Here is a 16122-nt window from a genome sequence, read left to right as displayed (position 1 = left end):
CAGCAAATGTCCTCAGTAAGATAGTAAACTCAGAAATAGTGCCCCTCTATAGCTCGGACACCGGTACTGCAGCTAAAATTTTATTTAATGGCTGACCTGGCAAACTAATTTTCTGATTGGCCAAGATGGGAAAATTTTCTGATTGGCTGTTTCAGTCACATGACACCATGTCTGCTTTTGTACAGGAAGAAAATCCGTTTTAAACTAGTATTCATACTGGAATAAACAGTATATTTGTTTGTGTGTGTTATTATTATTATTATTATTATTAATAATAATAATATTATTAATAAAAATGATTATTTTTGTTATTATTATTATTATTATTATTTTATTATTATTATTATTATTATTATTATTATTATTATTATTAATATTAATATTATTAGTCTTTATTGATTTAGTAATGGTGATTCTGCAGTAAATTTGCACAAGAGCTATCAGTCGGTCAGGTGCCACCATGACCCCGACCATAATAAAGTGCTGGTAAAATATAAAAAATAAATGAAATTAATTAAGTTATTAATTTTTGTTTATTTTTTTTATTTTTTTTAAATGTAAATGTAAATGTATTTTTATTATTTAGTATTCATATTTTGTTGTATTTTGATCAGGGTCACGTTGGGTCTGGTTTTCTCATAATCACTGGGCATAATACACAAACACACTCCCGACAGGACGCCAATCCATGGCAGTGCCTCGGCCTCCCCCCGGCCCTCAGACACCGCCCATGTTGTCTGTATGTAGCCTGACAATGTAATTACAGAGTCAAGTCAAGTCAATTTTATTTATATAGTGCTTTTTACAATAGACATTGTCTCAAAGCAACTTTACAAAATCCAGGACCAACAGATACAAAAACCGCTGTTGAGCAAGCGGAGGGCGACTGTGGCAGGAAAAACAACCTTAAAATTACTCAGCAGGGCCCTCCATCTTTCTTGGGTGGTCTGGAGGATACTTTAAATAAATAGGATTTACACAAATCATACAAACACAAACGCATATAGTTCTGACACCAGTAGCACAGGTTTCCTAGTAACAGACTTCGGGAACAAGCAGGGATTTATGTTAGGAAACACAAGCGCTATTTTAATATAAACAAAATAAAACAGTATAAATCTAGATACTCTATATTAATTACAAGCGCAGGATTAACTTTTAAGTTTGGAGCTTGAACAGTGTAGAACTTATTAATTTAAATGTTTTTAAATAAACATCAACCTCTATTTTTTCTTTTAAAATTATTTTAATTTAATTATAAAGAGGATATGATCTCAGTCTTTTACCGATCCCTAAAGAGTTCTCTCTTCTCCCTGAAGTATTTTTACTAATCATCAAATTATATGTTTTAAAGAAGAAAAACTCATCATTCTATAAAAAAAAACATTTAAACATGTACATATATGTAAATAACATTATAACAGTAATACTTCCTCTTATTAGTGCCTTAATGTCCCGATAGCAATCTATTACGCGCCTTTCGCCAGGCACTGTGCGTGGGGCCCCCCGTATTTTGGGGGGACGGGTTGACCCGGACGACCTCAGATCGCCTCTGCTTTCGGTACCCAGGGTCCCCGGCCCGAGGCCGGCAGGGGCCCGCAACCCGTCCGGCTCTGCCACCCCAGAATTGTAATTCTGTATTGCAAATGGGATGACATGTATTACTACAGTATATTGCAAGTAGGACTTATGTTGCAACTGGAATGAGATCCTATATCATTACAGTATATTGCAAGTGAGATTCAGAATATATTGCAAATGGGATAAGTCTATTTATGATTATATAAGCAAATTTTGACAAACACACACACATATATATGCGTTGACAGTGCCTTGCAAAAGTATTCAGCCCCCTTGAACTTTTCAACCTTTTGCCACATTTCAGGCTTCAAACATAACGATATGAAATTGTAATTTTTTGTGAAGAATCAACAACAAGTGGGACACAATCGTGAAGTGGAACGAAATTTATTGGATATTTTAAACTTTTTTTAGAAATAAAAAACTGAAAAGTGGGGCGTGCAATATTATTCAGCCCCCTTGCGTTAATACTTTGTAGCGCCACCTTTTGCTGCGATTGCAGCTGCAAGTCGCTTGGGGTATGTCTCTATCAGTTTTGCACATCGAGAGAATTTTTGCCCATTCTTCCTTGCAAAACAGCTCGAGCTCAGTGAGGTTGGATGGAGAGCGTTTGTGAACAGCAGTTTTCAGCTCTTTCCACAGATTCTCGATGGGATTCAGGTCTGGACTTTGACTTGGCCATTCTAACACCTGGATACGTTTATTTGTGAACCATTCCATTGTAGATTTTGCTTTATGTTTTGGATCATTGTCTTGTTGGAAGATAAATCTCCGTCCCAGTCTCATGTCTTTTGCAGACTGCAACAGGTTTTCTTCCAGAATGGTCCTGTATTTGGCTCCATCCATCTTCCCATCAATTTTAACCATCTTCCCTGTCCCTGCTGAAGAAAAGCAGGCCCAAACCATGATGCTGCCACCACCATGTTTGACAGTGGGGATGGTGTGTTCAGGATGATGAGCTGTGTTGCTTTTACGCCAAACATAACGTTTTGCATTGTGGCCAAAAAGTTCGATTTTGGTTTCATCTGACCAGAGCACCTTCTTCCACATGTTTGGTGTGTCTCCCAGGTGACTTTTTATAGATATCTTTGAGAAATGGCTTTCTTCTTGCCACTCTTCCATTAAGGCCAGATTTGTGCAGTGTACGACTGATTGTGTCCTATGGACAGAGTCTCCCACCTCAGCTGTAGATCTCTGCAGTTCATTCAGAGTGATCATGGGCCTCTTGGCTGCATCTCTGATCAGTCTTCTCCTTGTTTGAGCTGAAAGTTTAGAGGGACGGCCAGGTCTTGGTAGATTTGCAGTGGTCTGATACTCCTTCCATTTCAATATGATCGCTTGCACAGTGCTCCTTGAGATGTTTAAAGCTTGGGAAATCTTTTTGTATCCAAATCCGGCTTTAAACTTCTCCACAACAGTATCTCGGACCTGCCTGGTGTGTTCCTTGGTCTTCATGATGCTCTCTGCGCTTTAAACAGAACTCTGAGACTGTCACAGAGCAGGTGCATTTATACGGAGACTTGATTACACACAGGTGGATTCTATTTATCACCATCAGTCATTTAGGTCAACATTGGATCATTCAGAGATCCTCACTGAACTTCTGGAGTGAGTTTGCTGCACTGAAAGTAAAGGGGCTGAATAATATTGCACGCCCCACTTTTTAGTTTTTTATTTCTAAAAAAAGTTTAAAATATCCAATAAATTTCGTTCTACTTCACGATTGTGTCCCACTTGTTGTTGATTCTTCACAAAAAATTACAATTTCATATCGTTATGTTTGAAGCCTGAAATGTGGCAAAAGGTTGAAAAGTTCAAGGGGGCTGAATACTTTTGCAAGGCACTGTATATATAAATATATATATATATATATATATATCAGTGGCGATTTCTGTAAGACTGCAAGGGAAGCTCAGCTTCCCCTAAAATGTCAAAAATTAAATGGTCAAATATGTACAGTTGTGTTAACATTTCATTGACTACAAATGCGTTAGAACACGTTCATCTTGAAGACGAGTTCGTTCAGAATCAGCTACTTATCACAAATCGACTCGATTTTGTTAACTTAACTCATACATTCCCGGAGCTTTAATGCATTTACCCACAGAAGCTGAGCGTCTCTTTGCTTCTATGGGGCTGCATGGGCTGCACGCTGAGCGTCTCTGGGGGTGAATGAGCTGTGGGCGGGTCTGGACGCTGAGCTTCTGCAAGATGATTGGAGGATCAGTCGAAAGGCTGAATCCCGTTTTGATTGACAGCTGTCGCTGGGCGCTTCAGTACCATCGCAGATTTTGCGAGTGAAGTCGGAAGACAAACTGCAACCCATTTCAGGCCATTTTCTTGAAAACTAACAAAGGGGAGAATTTATACATTTATATATAAATAAATTGACAAATTTTATGATGTAAGCCGACAATGAGCTTCCCCTCTTTGAAAGACCAGCAGCCGCCACTATATTTTTTACCTATGCGATATATTGGAAATGGGAATGTCAGATCTCAGGTTTGGAGCGAGGTAGGACTTCCAAATCTGCGTTTCTCTCTAAGTCTCCACCTCCCCAACCTATGGTGCAAGTTTGAAAAAGATCAGAGAAACAAAGAAAAAAATTGGACCAAAAAATCTCTAAGGGTTTTGGTCATATTATACTGGTTTTGGACCAAATAAAAATAAAAATAAACTCATACCATTTCCAGTATAATAAAGGCATGAAAAATATACAGCTTTTGGACAGTGAAAAGTCATCCCATTTGCAAAATATTGAATACTTGAGTGGGGTCCCATAAGCAGCATACAGTAGTGAAGGCCCAAATGCTTATTTTTCCACACTTCCCAAGGGTCTACAGACACGAAACACATACCAATGGATTCGTCTTGACGAGTAGATGTCATTTGACACCAGAAACGGCAGTAATTCTGAAAATTGGAAATTGCTGAAAATCGCCCCGTTTTTTATATATTTTTTTACTAAATTAACATGTTTATCGGGCACTTTGTTGGACAAATTTGGTACCCATGCACTCGGGAGGACTCCTAGATTACGATTCAATCGAGTCCCGGTGTCTGTGTTCGACTGTTTATTCCCGCCAAGCCTATGAGGCCTACGTTAGCAACCGAATGCTAATGACACTCGTTTTTCATACTTCCCGGTGGTCAACATGCAAGATACACATATCAATAGATTTGTCTCGATGAGTAGATGCTGTTTGACACCAGCAGCTTGAGCTAACTCTACGGGAAATCGCGGAAAATCGCCCCGTTTTTATAACGTTTAGCTACTAAATTAACATGTTTATTGGGCACTTAGGTAGACAAATCTGGTATGGTTACACTCGGGAAAACTCGTAGTTTGTAATGCAAACAAGTTTTGTTGTCCTAGAGGTTCTGGAACCTTTAGAAATGGTTCAAAGTCAGGCAAAAGAAACACAGGAAGGCCTTAAAAATGTTCAAGTGGACCTAGGGCTTCCAGATTTTTCACACTGCTTCTAGAGGTGTCCACAGCCCACACATTCGAGTTTTGAGTCGATCGGACCTTTCAAAGCAGTGTTACATAGAGCGTGTAAGAATCTGAATGGGAATAAATTGGGATTTGGACGTGTCCAAACGGGGTAGCAAGGTCCGATGGGTCAGAAATTTTGGCAACATTGTCGACATAGGCTCCAGATAAACATACTCAAATTTGGAAGCGTTCGGGCATTCCGAAGTATTTTTTATTGGGGCAACGATTCGAGCAAAATCCATGCAGACTTGCACCTTGGCCTTATGCCTTTCTCAGTGAAGGAGGAGAAATACTGAAAAGCCTTAAAAATCTTCATGTGGACCTAGAGCTTTCAGATTTTTCAGACTACTTCTAGAGGTGTTGACTGCCCACATAGTTGAGTTTTAAGTCAAACGACCCAAGTGGTGTCCAAAAAGTTATTATGGGATTTGAATGGGAATATATTGGAATTGGAACGTGTCCAAACAGGCTCTAGAAAGGTCAGACGAGTCTGACATTCCGGCTACATTGTCATCAGAGGCTCTAGATAAACATACTCAAATTTGGAACCGTTCAGTCATTCCAAAGTATTTTTTATCTGGACAACGATTCGAGCAAAATCCATGCAGACTTGCCATGTTTTCTTAAGGTCAGCACTTAGAATTTCAAGTACTAAACTTTACTAAAGCCCCTGGGAGAACTGCAAATCCTTTTTAGGTGCTGGGTCAACCACGAAAGGTACTTCAGACAAAGATGACACTCAACAATACCCATTTTCAAAGGCTGCTTCTCAGATTAAAACTGAACACACATATAAAAAGATTTGTTGCATCCGAAAAGATGTATTTACAAACACATGACAATCTTCTTCTTCTCCTGGGCCTTTTTCCCGCTCGGTTGCGGGGTCAGCTCTTCGGCGGATCATGATCCGCACATCGATTTGGCACAGTTTTTACACCGGATTCCCTTCCTGGCACGACCCTCCCTATTTTATCCGGGCTTTGGACCGGCACTACAATGCACTGGTTTGTGCATCTAGCGGCTAGGTATCTATAGGACAATTCAGTGTTTCCAATTAGCCTGGTGGCATGTCTTTGGACTGTGGGAGGAAACCGGAGCACCCAGAGGAAACCAACGCGGACACGGGGAGAACATGCAAACTCTGCACAGAAAGGACCCGGACCGCCCCACCTTGGGATTGAACCCAGGACCTTCTTGTTGTGAGGCGACAGTACTACCCACTAAGCCACCGTGCCGCCCTACAAACACATGACAATAATTAGCCAAAAATGCAACACGGGTCATTCCCATGCATATGTCCATGTTTTTCCACTGCCCCTTTTTATATCAGCCATTTCTAGCATGTTCTTTTGTCAAAGCATCTATGTTACACCCAATTCTGATGAGGCCGGACTGACCCATGGGTCCAAGCCCTTTCACATCCTGATGGAAGTACCCTTATTTGACTGACTGAAAAGCTGACCAAGTGAAACTCTTTAGTCATTTTGAGTGACTTGATCACTATTTATCAACTCTTCAGAGCTGTGATCCAAGAGCTTGCCAATGCATCACAGCCACCCGATAGATATCTAGCATGGTAAATATCTGTACCTATCAGTGGGTGGTGAATAACCATCAAACCAACCTAGGATGGTAAATGTACAGTTTTCACACATCAGGGTATTTAATGGGTTTTTTTAAATAAATGAGCAGGAAAATGTCCACTGAGGAGGACATTGGTCTAGTGATCAACTGGATTAAGTTGGCTGTTTTTTTTGTTGTAAACAGCCAACTCCCTGCTTTCTGACATTTTTCATCTTCTGCTTTGAATATCCTTGCAGCTCCAGTTGAATTATGGGATAGATTAACGATTAACGTGCTTGGTTCTCATACTTTAAAATGTTTGACGATGCAGTTCCACATCTGGGGATTTTTTGTATGTACTGTTTAATTAATACTACTGCTTTCATTTACTGTTATGTATACATATACAACAGTAATAATCAAATTACATTGACATTTATGGCATTTGGCAGACGCTCTTATCCAGAGCGACTTACATTTATGCAATTTTTTTACATTTATGCAGGACTGGGTGTGGGGGAGGGGCAAGAACATAAGCTTTCCAAGTAAACTTCAGGATCAGGTTTTCTCTTTTCAAATTGAATGACAGAGCGATTATTCAAATCACACTATAAAGATGTCCTACATGTTATATAAATACATAATACGCAGTGGTTTGGGCACAGCTAGGTGAATTCCATGTTTTGTTATTGGTTTAAACGTCTTAATGTCTCTTCTATGGGATAGAAATTTGAACAATATTTTTTCTGTATGTAACTAAAAGAAAAAAAAAAGTTAGCTTTTTAATGCATTATTACTTTTATACCAGGCATATTGTGTTTTTTTCCCTTACATTCAGCAAGTAAAAAGTAATCATGCATTAAAATGTGCAGCACTTTGTTTCCTGTAGAGAATGTGTAAACTTATTTTTCTTTTTTTCTTTTACTTACTTTTACAAAATCAGTAAAACATGAAATTTGATCAGAAGTATCCATTTGTTCTATACATGTAGTTCATGCTAAATTATTTAGCACAATATGTTGTTATCTACTGTATCTGATGTAAAAGCATCAGTAAAAATAAATAGCATTAAATATAGTGTAGTGTTGTGGTGGGACATTTCATACTGCGTTCATGTCACACTGGTTTGTGCATCTTCAGATCCAGAGCATAACAGGTCCAGAGTCAGGGTGGGGGAGGGGATAGAGAGAGAGAGCAATTAAGCACCTGTGAACTACTAATGCTTTGTTCAAGACACACTGAAATTGTTTATTAACTTGATCTGTATGAATATATTTTATTCTGAAATGGAGAACTGCTCAGCCCTCTTTTGTTTTAGTAATTATTTTGAAGTCATACAACAATTTGAGCTCCTTCTGAGTTAATTAAGCCATCCCCTGACCTAATAATTGATATTATTAAAAAGAATGTTGTATTTTCTTTAATGTACAGATTTCTACAACACATTAAAGCGTTTAATAAAATGTCTCTGAAGCTGTGTTTGGGTAATGATTTTATGGGAGAGTGATTAACTTCATGAGAAGTAAATTGGCACTGAAACATTTTATAAAACACCCCTCCATCATAAACGCACGTGTGCAGTTCTGCACTTTCTCTGTGCACCGTGAACGCATCATTATAATCGTGCTCGGTGCGCGCGAGACACGGAGGTTTCAGAGGCTGCGCGAGCATCATCAGCGCTGTGTGGAGCGGCACGAGCTGGAGTCCCGAGAGAGGAACAGACTGGAGCACGAGGAAAGTGTGAAGCTGCTGCAGGTAAGACCTGTTTTACTCTTCTATTCAACTGTAAACTCAGGCTGTACTCAGAGCTTTAATCCGTCCAACACACAACACATACTGATGCTTTCACCTCGTTTTTCACCTGCATGACTTGGTATTTAAACAAATGAGGGTTTAAATGTAGATAAAACACACACAGGTGTGAATGTAATCATGTGTTTTAGCAGTTTGAGTCTACAGTCAGTGATGGTTTTGTACTGGATACCTTTAAATTCAGGTGTTCAAGTGGGGTGGGGGAAGGTAAAGTGCACCATGAGCTCTGTGATAACACGCACTTACAGTATATATACGTATATATATTTATATATATATATATATATATATATAAATATTGTACCATAAATATCTGTTTTGTGGATTGTTTTTCTGATTTTTTCCAGTAAAAAGTCAGTACAATCCAGAGTTTGTGTCTGGGTCTGTTCACTTTCTGCTACTCTGGTACTTCACAAAAGGTTATTTTTTTTAGATACTGACCCCATCAATACCCCTTTACCATCAAAAGGGGTCGTAACGTTATAGTAAAACGAGATCTTGTAACCTATGTAAAAAAATAATTCTTGTGTTGCCTCCCTCTGGTGGCACTTTTGGAGAATTGTAAAAAGTAATATGATATGTTAAAATTCCCAGATTTGACCAATTCTTCCCTGTCTCAGGTCCGCAATCTTGGTGTCATTCTAGACTCCACTCTTTCTTTTGAATCTCATAAAAAATGTTGCTAAAACTGCATATTTTCACCTTAAGAACATCTCTAGACTGTGCTCCTTTCTTTCATTCTCTTCAACTGAAACTATTGTAATGGACTATTGTAATGGACTATTGTAATGCTGTTCTTTATGGGCTCCCTGTCTCCGGGCTGAAGAGGCTACAGCATGTACAAAATTCAGCCGCGAGGGTCCTAACACATACAAGATCACGTGATCACATAAGTCCTTCACTTAAACAGCTCCACTGGCTACCCATCCAATACCACATTCAATATAAGGTTCTTTTGTTGGTTTTTATAGCCTTTCATGGCCAAGCACTTACATATCTCACTGATTTACTTCATCCACACTCACCTACTCGTTTACTTCGGTCATCAGATGAAAACGTACTTGTTGTTCCCCCTTTCAGGCTTTGTTCTATGTGACAGGGCTTTTAGTATATCTGGTCCCAAACTCTGGAACTCCATTCCTGAGAAACTCCGAGCATGTTTTGGCTGAGCGGGAGTCATCTCTTCCCCTCCTGCGCCACCAACCAGACAAACCAACAACGTTTTTTTGTTGTGTTGTATATCTTCTCTGGTAGTTAAAAGTTTAACTTAGTTATGTATTTTTTTAATTATTATTTTAATCAAACCTAAAAGCAGAGTAGGGGGTAAAGCCCTGTTTTTTTTTTTGTTTTTTTTCATGACGTTTTCTCCTGGTAACAGTAGAGAGAGAGGCAGGAAAAACATTGTATATTGATTAGTTTAGTACGGTGGCCGAGAAGTGCAAAACAAATTAACATTTTAGAAAACAAAATTACAAAAAAACTAATTTACAAGAGCTGAAACACTTTTACCAATGCCGAGACAAATTTACAAACGGCCGATCTGACGGAAATGGTAAGTACAATACACAGGAAGTTACCTGCTGGCAATCAAATTGTTTCTCGGGGGTAAAGTGAACGGAGTTTGTGATGGTAACGCTAAACAATGTTTTGTCTATTTTGTGGAAATAATTTTATCCAGTTGACCCACTTTTGTTTTTCTTGTAAGAAGATTGTTTGTGCAGACGTTTAGACATGGCCTGTGCATCTCTATCTACCGTCCACTTCTCTAAACATCTAAGGAATTCACACAAGAAAAACAAAAGTGGCCAACTGGCTGAAATAATTAACACAAAATAGACAGAACATTGTTTATTAGGGACGGAACATTTGATACTGAGGCTTTGAAGCTTGTTTCACTTTTGTAACACTCGACTCAGTGTATCGGAGCTTGTATTAAACCAGCAGGAATGTGCGGGACTGATTCAAAGCTTTGGTGCTTTTATCTCACTGACTATATAAGAGACAGTCAAACAGTGGCGGCTCCTGCCAAATCTCTCAGGGGGGGCAATTGTTGCGATGATGGCCAAGGTGACCTGTTGAAGGGGTAAATTAATGCTTAAATAATTAACATCTTAAGTCATCTGTCAGTTTGCCCTCACAAATAACTTTGAACATGGAGAGAGACCAGCTTTACCATTAATCATAAAATTAAGTAAAGCCTTCACACTAGCAATTTAATTCAGTCTTCATCAGCATTTTATTTTAGGTGCTAGCTGCTCCAACTAGAGTTGCCAACTTTCAGAACTGTGCAACCCAAAATATAACGGGTCATACACAGTTTTATTTAGGCTGTTTAACATTTATTATTTTCATTCTTTATAATAATAAATCAAAACCATATTTTAGGTAAAACAACATGCATAAAGAACATCATGTAACATTTTTTCTCAATAGTGTAAACAACGTTTTTACATGATCCATCACACAGACATGCAGCCCTGTTCTGGACTGCGTTGCTTAGGGGGGCAGTGAGAAAAGTACTGACCCTGTTACTTTACTTTCGCCCTACACACGGCGTTACTATAACTAAAAGTGAACACTACTTACAATAATAACCGAACCCCTTTTAATTCCCGCGGTAGCAGCTGTTTTCTTCTGTTTCATACATATCACCCCGTCTCAGTCTAATCTGCAGCGTTTCTCTCCCATTGATAAAAATGCGGAACATCATCTTTAGTTTCCAAATAAGGAACGATTACGTGTGACGCAGGCACGTATGTGCGAGCCCCTCCGGAGATCATTCAAAATGCATTATAGCTCCTGTAATACGAAAAAAAAAGAGCTTTAACATGAGAGTCTATGAGAGCATTCTGGGGCGATTCTGCCCCTGCAGTCAAACTAGGGTTACCAACCACCGCGTAAAATACAGAATCGTTCTTTATTTGGAGACAAAACGCCGCGTTCAGTATTGAAATGATACAGGACAAGCTTCGTTCCGTATTTTTATCAATGGGAGACAAAGCGATATGTATTAACAGAAGGATACTGCTGCTATCGTGGGAATTAGAAAGTGTTCTTAGTAACGGTGTGTGCGCGCAGGTTTATCAGCATAACAACCTGTTTAATACACCGCTGTATGAGTAGCGCAGTGGGCAGAGTGCCTTGTTTTGTCTAAAATATGGTTCTGACTTATTATTATAAAGAATTAAAATAAACACCCTAAATAAAACATTTTGATAATGTTCTCATGACGGTGTAAGACACGTTATATTTTTTTATAGGTGCAACCTTAACCACCCCCCTCCTTCCCCACTCAGGTATTTTCAGCACAATCAGGAAAAGCTTCAAAAGCTTTAATGAGGCTTCATCTGCACATCACTATTGTTTAGCGTTACCATCACAAACTCATCCCTGCATCAGTTCACTTCATCCCTGCAAAACAGTTTGACTGGCAGCAGGTAAGCAACGAGCACTTCCTGTGTATTGTACTTACCCTTTCCATCAGATCGGCTGTTTGTAAATTTGTTTCGGCATTTGGTAAAAGTGTTTCAGCTCTTGTAAATTTGTTTTTGTTTTTGTAATTTTGTTTTCTAAATTGTTAATTTGTTTTGCAATTCTTAGCCACTGTAGTTTTGCCTCAGTAAATTAGTCCACAATCGATTTGATGTATTACACATATTTTCTGTAACTAAAGTTTAATTTTAATAATTTTGCAGTTTTAAACATGTTAAAAAAATAAATTCAACAGGGCTTCCATGCAACCCTAAACCCTATTACAATGTACTAAAATCGCCATATTTGTCGCATTTTTTAATATTGTACAATTAGGTGGGACAAATAGCCATTAGAGACATGACAATGTAGCCCAAAAAATAACCCATACTAGGATATGAGACAGAGTGGGAGAATAGAGCAGTGTATGATAAAAAAAAATTCATATTAGGTCAAATCAGTCAAATTGTAGTGAAATTGAAATAAAACAAACAAATAGCTTTAGAAATCTTTCAGTGCTTGTGAAAGTAGCATTAGAGACACGTTAGGATAAAAAATACATTTTAAACACCTGCAGCAGTGTAGGAGGAGGTGTAGGGTGAATAAAACATGAGAGTAAAATTGTGTTTAGGAATGTGTAATATATAAATGGACAACGCTTGTGTTTGTTGCTAGCTTTTGCAGGTGTGTGTGTGTGTGTGTGTGTGTGAGAGAGAGAGAGAGAGAGAGAGAGAGAGAGAGAGAGAGAGAGAGAGAGAGAGAGAGAGAGAGAGAAATTTAAGTAAAATGGGTGGATATGTCTCACCTGGACTGCTAGAGCCATTAATGTTTTGTTAAATCGGGTGTTAGTCATGAATGAGTGATTAACTACATAAACAATGAATACATTAAACAAATACATACTTAAAAATGGAGTAAATACGTTTTCAGATTATTCTGTGCTGAACAATACTGACTTATAAAGTCTTTATAAGTTACATCTGTGTTAAAAATGTGTTTGTATATTTCACTATATTGTGAGAAATGGGAAGTTATAAGACATATTCTGCTAAAGCATAACGTTTCATAAACATATTTCAAAGTCAGACACATCTTGATTAAAGTGAAAGTGATCTTAGCTGTGTATCAATAAAATCCAAATAAGTGAAATAAGACATTGTATTTTAACTGTGTTAAAAAAGTTAAACGTTAAAAAGTGCATCTTTATAAAAGAGATGTATCAGATAAATAACTAAAATAGACTTGAATCTGTTTTGTGAGTGTTAGAAAGATCAGTAGAATGTGAATGTTGGAGCCATGTGTTGTTTTAGAAATGTGTCAGTATATGTGAACTTAAAGCTGACACGGGGATGTTCTGTAGATCTTACAGCACAAATATGTAGGAATAACTTAAATGAATGTTAGTGTATTAAAATATTCTTCTTATTATCACCATTATTATTCTAAATTGTTATATTTACTTTTTTCTTACATTTGTTCTTTCAGCTACATGACAGTTAAGCACCCTGGACTCGACCTAGTCCTGCTTGGTAGCTGTGTTTTACTCCGCACTAAACAGCCTATTTTTCTAGTAGAAAAGGAAGCTCACATCCGCTTATAAATACATGTGGAAAACACCAAGGTCTGGTTTGCTCTTTTCAGCCTGTGTCTACAAGAAGATCGGGTTTCCTCAGCATATTTTTACGTGTAATAAGATGTGAAATGTGCGCTGCGTCGCTTTACGCATCAGGAGCGGTGTGCTGTTTTAGCAGAACACAAGGAAACAGAGCATCGTTAGGTTCCCTTTGCGGGCTTTTACATGAACGAGAGAGCTTATGTTCGGCCGACGTGCACTTTATTACCTCGCATTTTATATCAGGACTTGTATTTTAATCACTATTTGCCATGAGAAAACACAAGTGCGCATGTGTCACGGAAGCACACAGACGCTGCGCTGATCGAGTTGAGTCTACACAGTTCTCATGTGTGATATAAAGCCCCGCCCCCTCTCGTAAGAGGGAGGAATCTCTGTACAACAGAGCACAGCGCTTCACTCGCTCTTTCTTAGCGCCGTTTTAGCTCCAACAACGATGGTAGAAGAAGCTCCAGCACCGGTCAGCTCGGCCCCCGCCAAGGCTCCTAAAAAGAAGACCGCGGCCAAACCCAAGAAAGCGGGTCCCAGCGTCGGCGAGCTGATCGTCAAAGCTGTTTCCGCTTCCAAGGAGAGGAGCGGCGTGTCCCTGGCCGCCCTGAAGAAAGCTCTGTCTGCAGGTGGATACGACGTGGAGAAGAACAACTCCCGCGTCAAACTCGCCGTCAAAAGCCTGGTGACCAAGGACATCCTGGTGCAGACCAAGGGCACCGGCGCCTAAGGATCTTTCAAGCTCAACAAGAAGCAGACCGAGGCGAAGAAGCCCGCGGCCAAAAAAGCCGCCGCTCCTAAAGTGAAAAAGGCCGCAAAGAAACCCGCCGCTGCAAAGAAGCCCAAGAAGGTAACAGCCAAGAAGCCCGCCGCTAAGAAGTCCCCCAAGAAGGTCAAGAAACCCGCTGCTGCCGCTAAGAAGTCCCCCAAGAAGACCAAGAAAGCTAAGAAGCCGGCGACTCCCAAGAAGGCAGCCAAGAGTCCTAAAAAAGCCAAGGCAGCCAAACCCAAGACCGCTAAGCCCAAAGCGGCCAAGGCCAAAAAGGCTGCACCCAAGAAGAAGTAAACATGTTCATGTTTTGTTAACTTCGTTTTCTTAAAACGGCTCTTTTAAGAGCCACCTATATCCTCCCATAAAGAGTCGCGTTTCCTAAACACATACATACATATAAGCATGCATGCAAACATACAACTATTCATACATGCAACCATCCATACATACATATTTTGTGGAGAGTGATAAGCAAGGAGTTAAAAACACTAAGTATGACTGGTCCTGTTTTATGTGTTGTAATAATTTTGTTACACATCCCCTTAAAACTGTCCGTATAAATGTGTATATGTATGTGCACTCACGTATATGAGCTCCTTACATAATGTAATTGTTAGTGTAAATGTTATTGTGACATAATATAATGTAATTGTTGTTTAAGAGAAGCTTTTCTGTATCATACATTACACGGGCGGGAGAAGAGAGGGGAGGAGGGGGAGGGGCAGTATGTGAGGGGGCGTGTATGTGTTTCCCTGAGACATGACGGCGCGTTTAGGATTGGCTCAGCTGTGCCTTCGCTCTAAGCCAATAGGAGAGAGGCCAGTTTGCCTATATTATACCGCTTCGAGCTCTGTCCCGGTTTACTTCAGTTTTGTTCGACTAACGCATCTGATCATCAAAATGAGTGGCCGAGGAAAAACCGGTGGTAAGACTAGGGCTAAGGCCAAGACTCGTTCATCCCGTGCCGGACTTCAGTTCCCTGTGGGCCGTGTTCACAGACTGCTACGTAAGGGCAATTACGCCCAGCGTGTGGGAGCTGGTGCTCCTGTCTACTTGGCTGCCGTGCTGGAGTATCTGACCGCTGAGATCCTCGAGTTGGCTGGTAACGCCGCCAGAGATAACAAGAAGTCTCGTATCATCCCTCGTCATCTGCAGTTGGCCGTGCGTAACGACGAGGAGTTGAACAGACTGCTTGGAGGTGTAACCATCGCTCAGGGCGGTGTGCTGCCTAACATCCAGGCTGTTCTGTTACCCAAGAAGACCGAGAAAGCAGCCAAGGCCAAGTAAAGTCGCTCTCGTATTCTAACCAAAAGGCTCTTTTAAGAGCCACCCATTTCCACAGAAAAAGTGCAATTTCCCCAGATAATGTGTAAATAAATGTAATATCGTTTCATAGACTCACATGTCATAAACCACATGATTTATGACATGGTAAAAAATTAACAAATCAATATGTATGACTTAATTTTCCCCCATTTATCTATCTTTATGTATGTCCCTATATATGTATACATTAGCCAAGTTATAGATCACTTGCAGTAGCAAAACCAACAATATAGACGATTAAAAGTGGTGCAGCAAACGTGTTTGTGTAATACACATGGAACAAAAATAATAATAATGCTAATAATAATAAGGAAAATTAACGAAATATTCAATAATATATATTTTTTAAAGGTATATACTTTAAATGCGATTGTAAGCTGTGTTCTAAAAGCACAAAGAAACAGGAAAGTATTATAAATCCCGCCAACAGCATAGAGGAAATACTTTGTTTTTTGAAACGAGGCAGCGGCAGAACGCCGA

General features: G+C 39.4%; 1 protein-coding gene and 1 pseudogene across 1 annotated transcript; both read left to right on the top strand.

Annotated features, from left to right (window-relative positions):
• Positions 1-8155: 8155 nt before the first annotated feature.
• LOC134328418 (histone H1-like) lies at positions 8156-14610 on the top strand (annotated as a pseudogene).
• Positions 14611-15216: 606 nt separating this feature from the next.
• On the top strand, positions 15217-15603 carry LOC134328983 (histone H2A-like). Its single transcript, XM_063010221.1, has one exon. The coding sequence runs from the start codon at positions 15217-15219 to the stop codon at positions 15601-15603; it is 387 nt and encodes a 128-aa protein (XP_062866291.1).
• Positions 15604-16122: the final 519 nt, after the last annotated feature.

This window comes from Trichomycterus rosablanca, chromosome 15 (genome assembly GCF_030014385.1).
Source record: "Trichomycterus rosablanca isolate fTriRos1 chromosome 15, fTriRos1.hap1, whole genome shotgun sequence".
In the NCBI taxonomy this organism is placed as follows: Eukaryota; Metazoa; Chordata; class Actinopteri; order Siluriformes; family Trichomycteridae; genus Trichomycterus; species Trichomycterus rosablanca.
The sequence above is the reverse complement of the archived record's forward strand: the minus strand, read 5'-3'. Positions and strand labels throughout refer to the sequence as shown.

Coding starts and splice junctions, on each gene's coding strand:
- LOC134328983 (XM_063010221.1), top strand. CDS start 15,217: ATGAGTGGCCGAGGAAAAACCGGTGGTAAGACTAGGGCTAAGGCCAAG.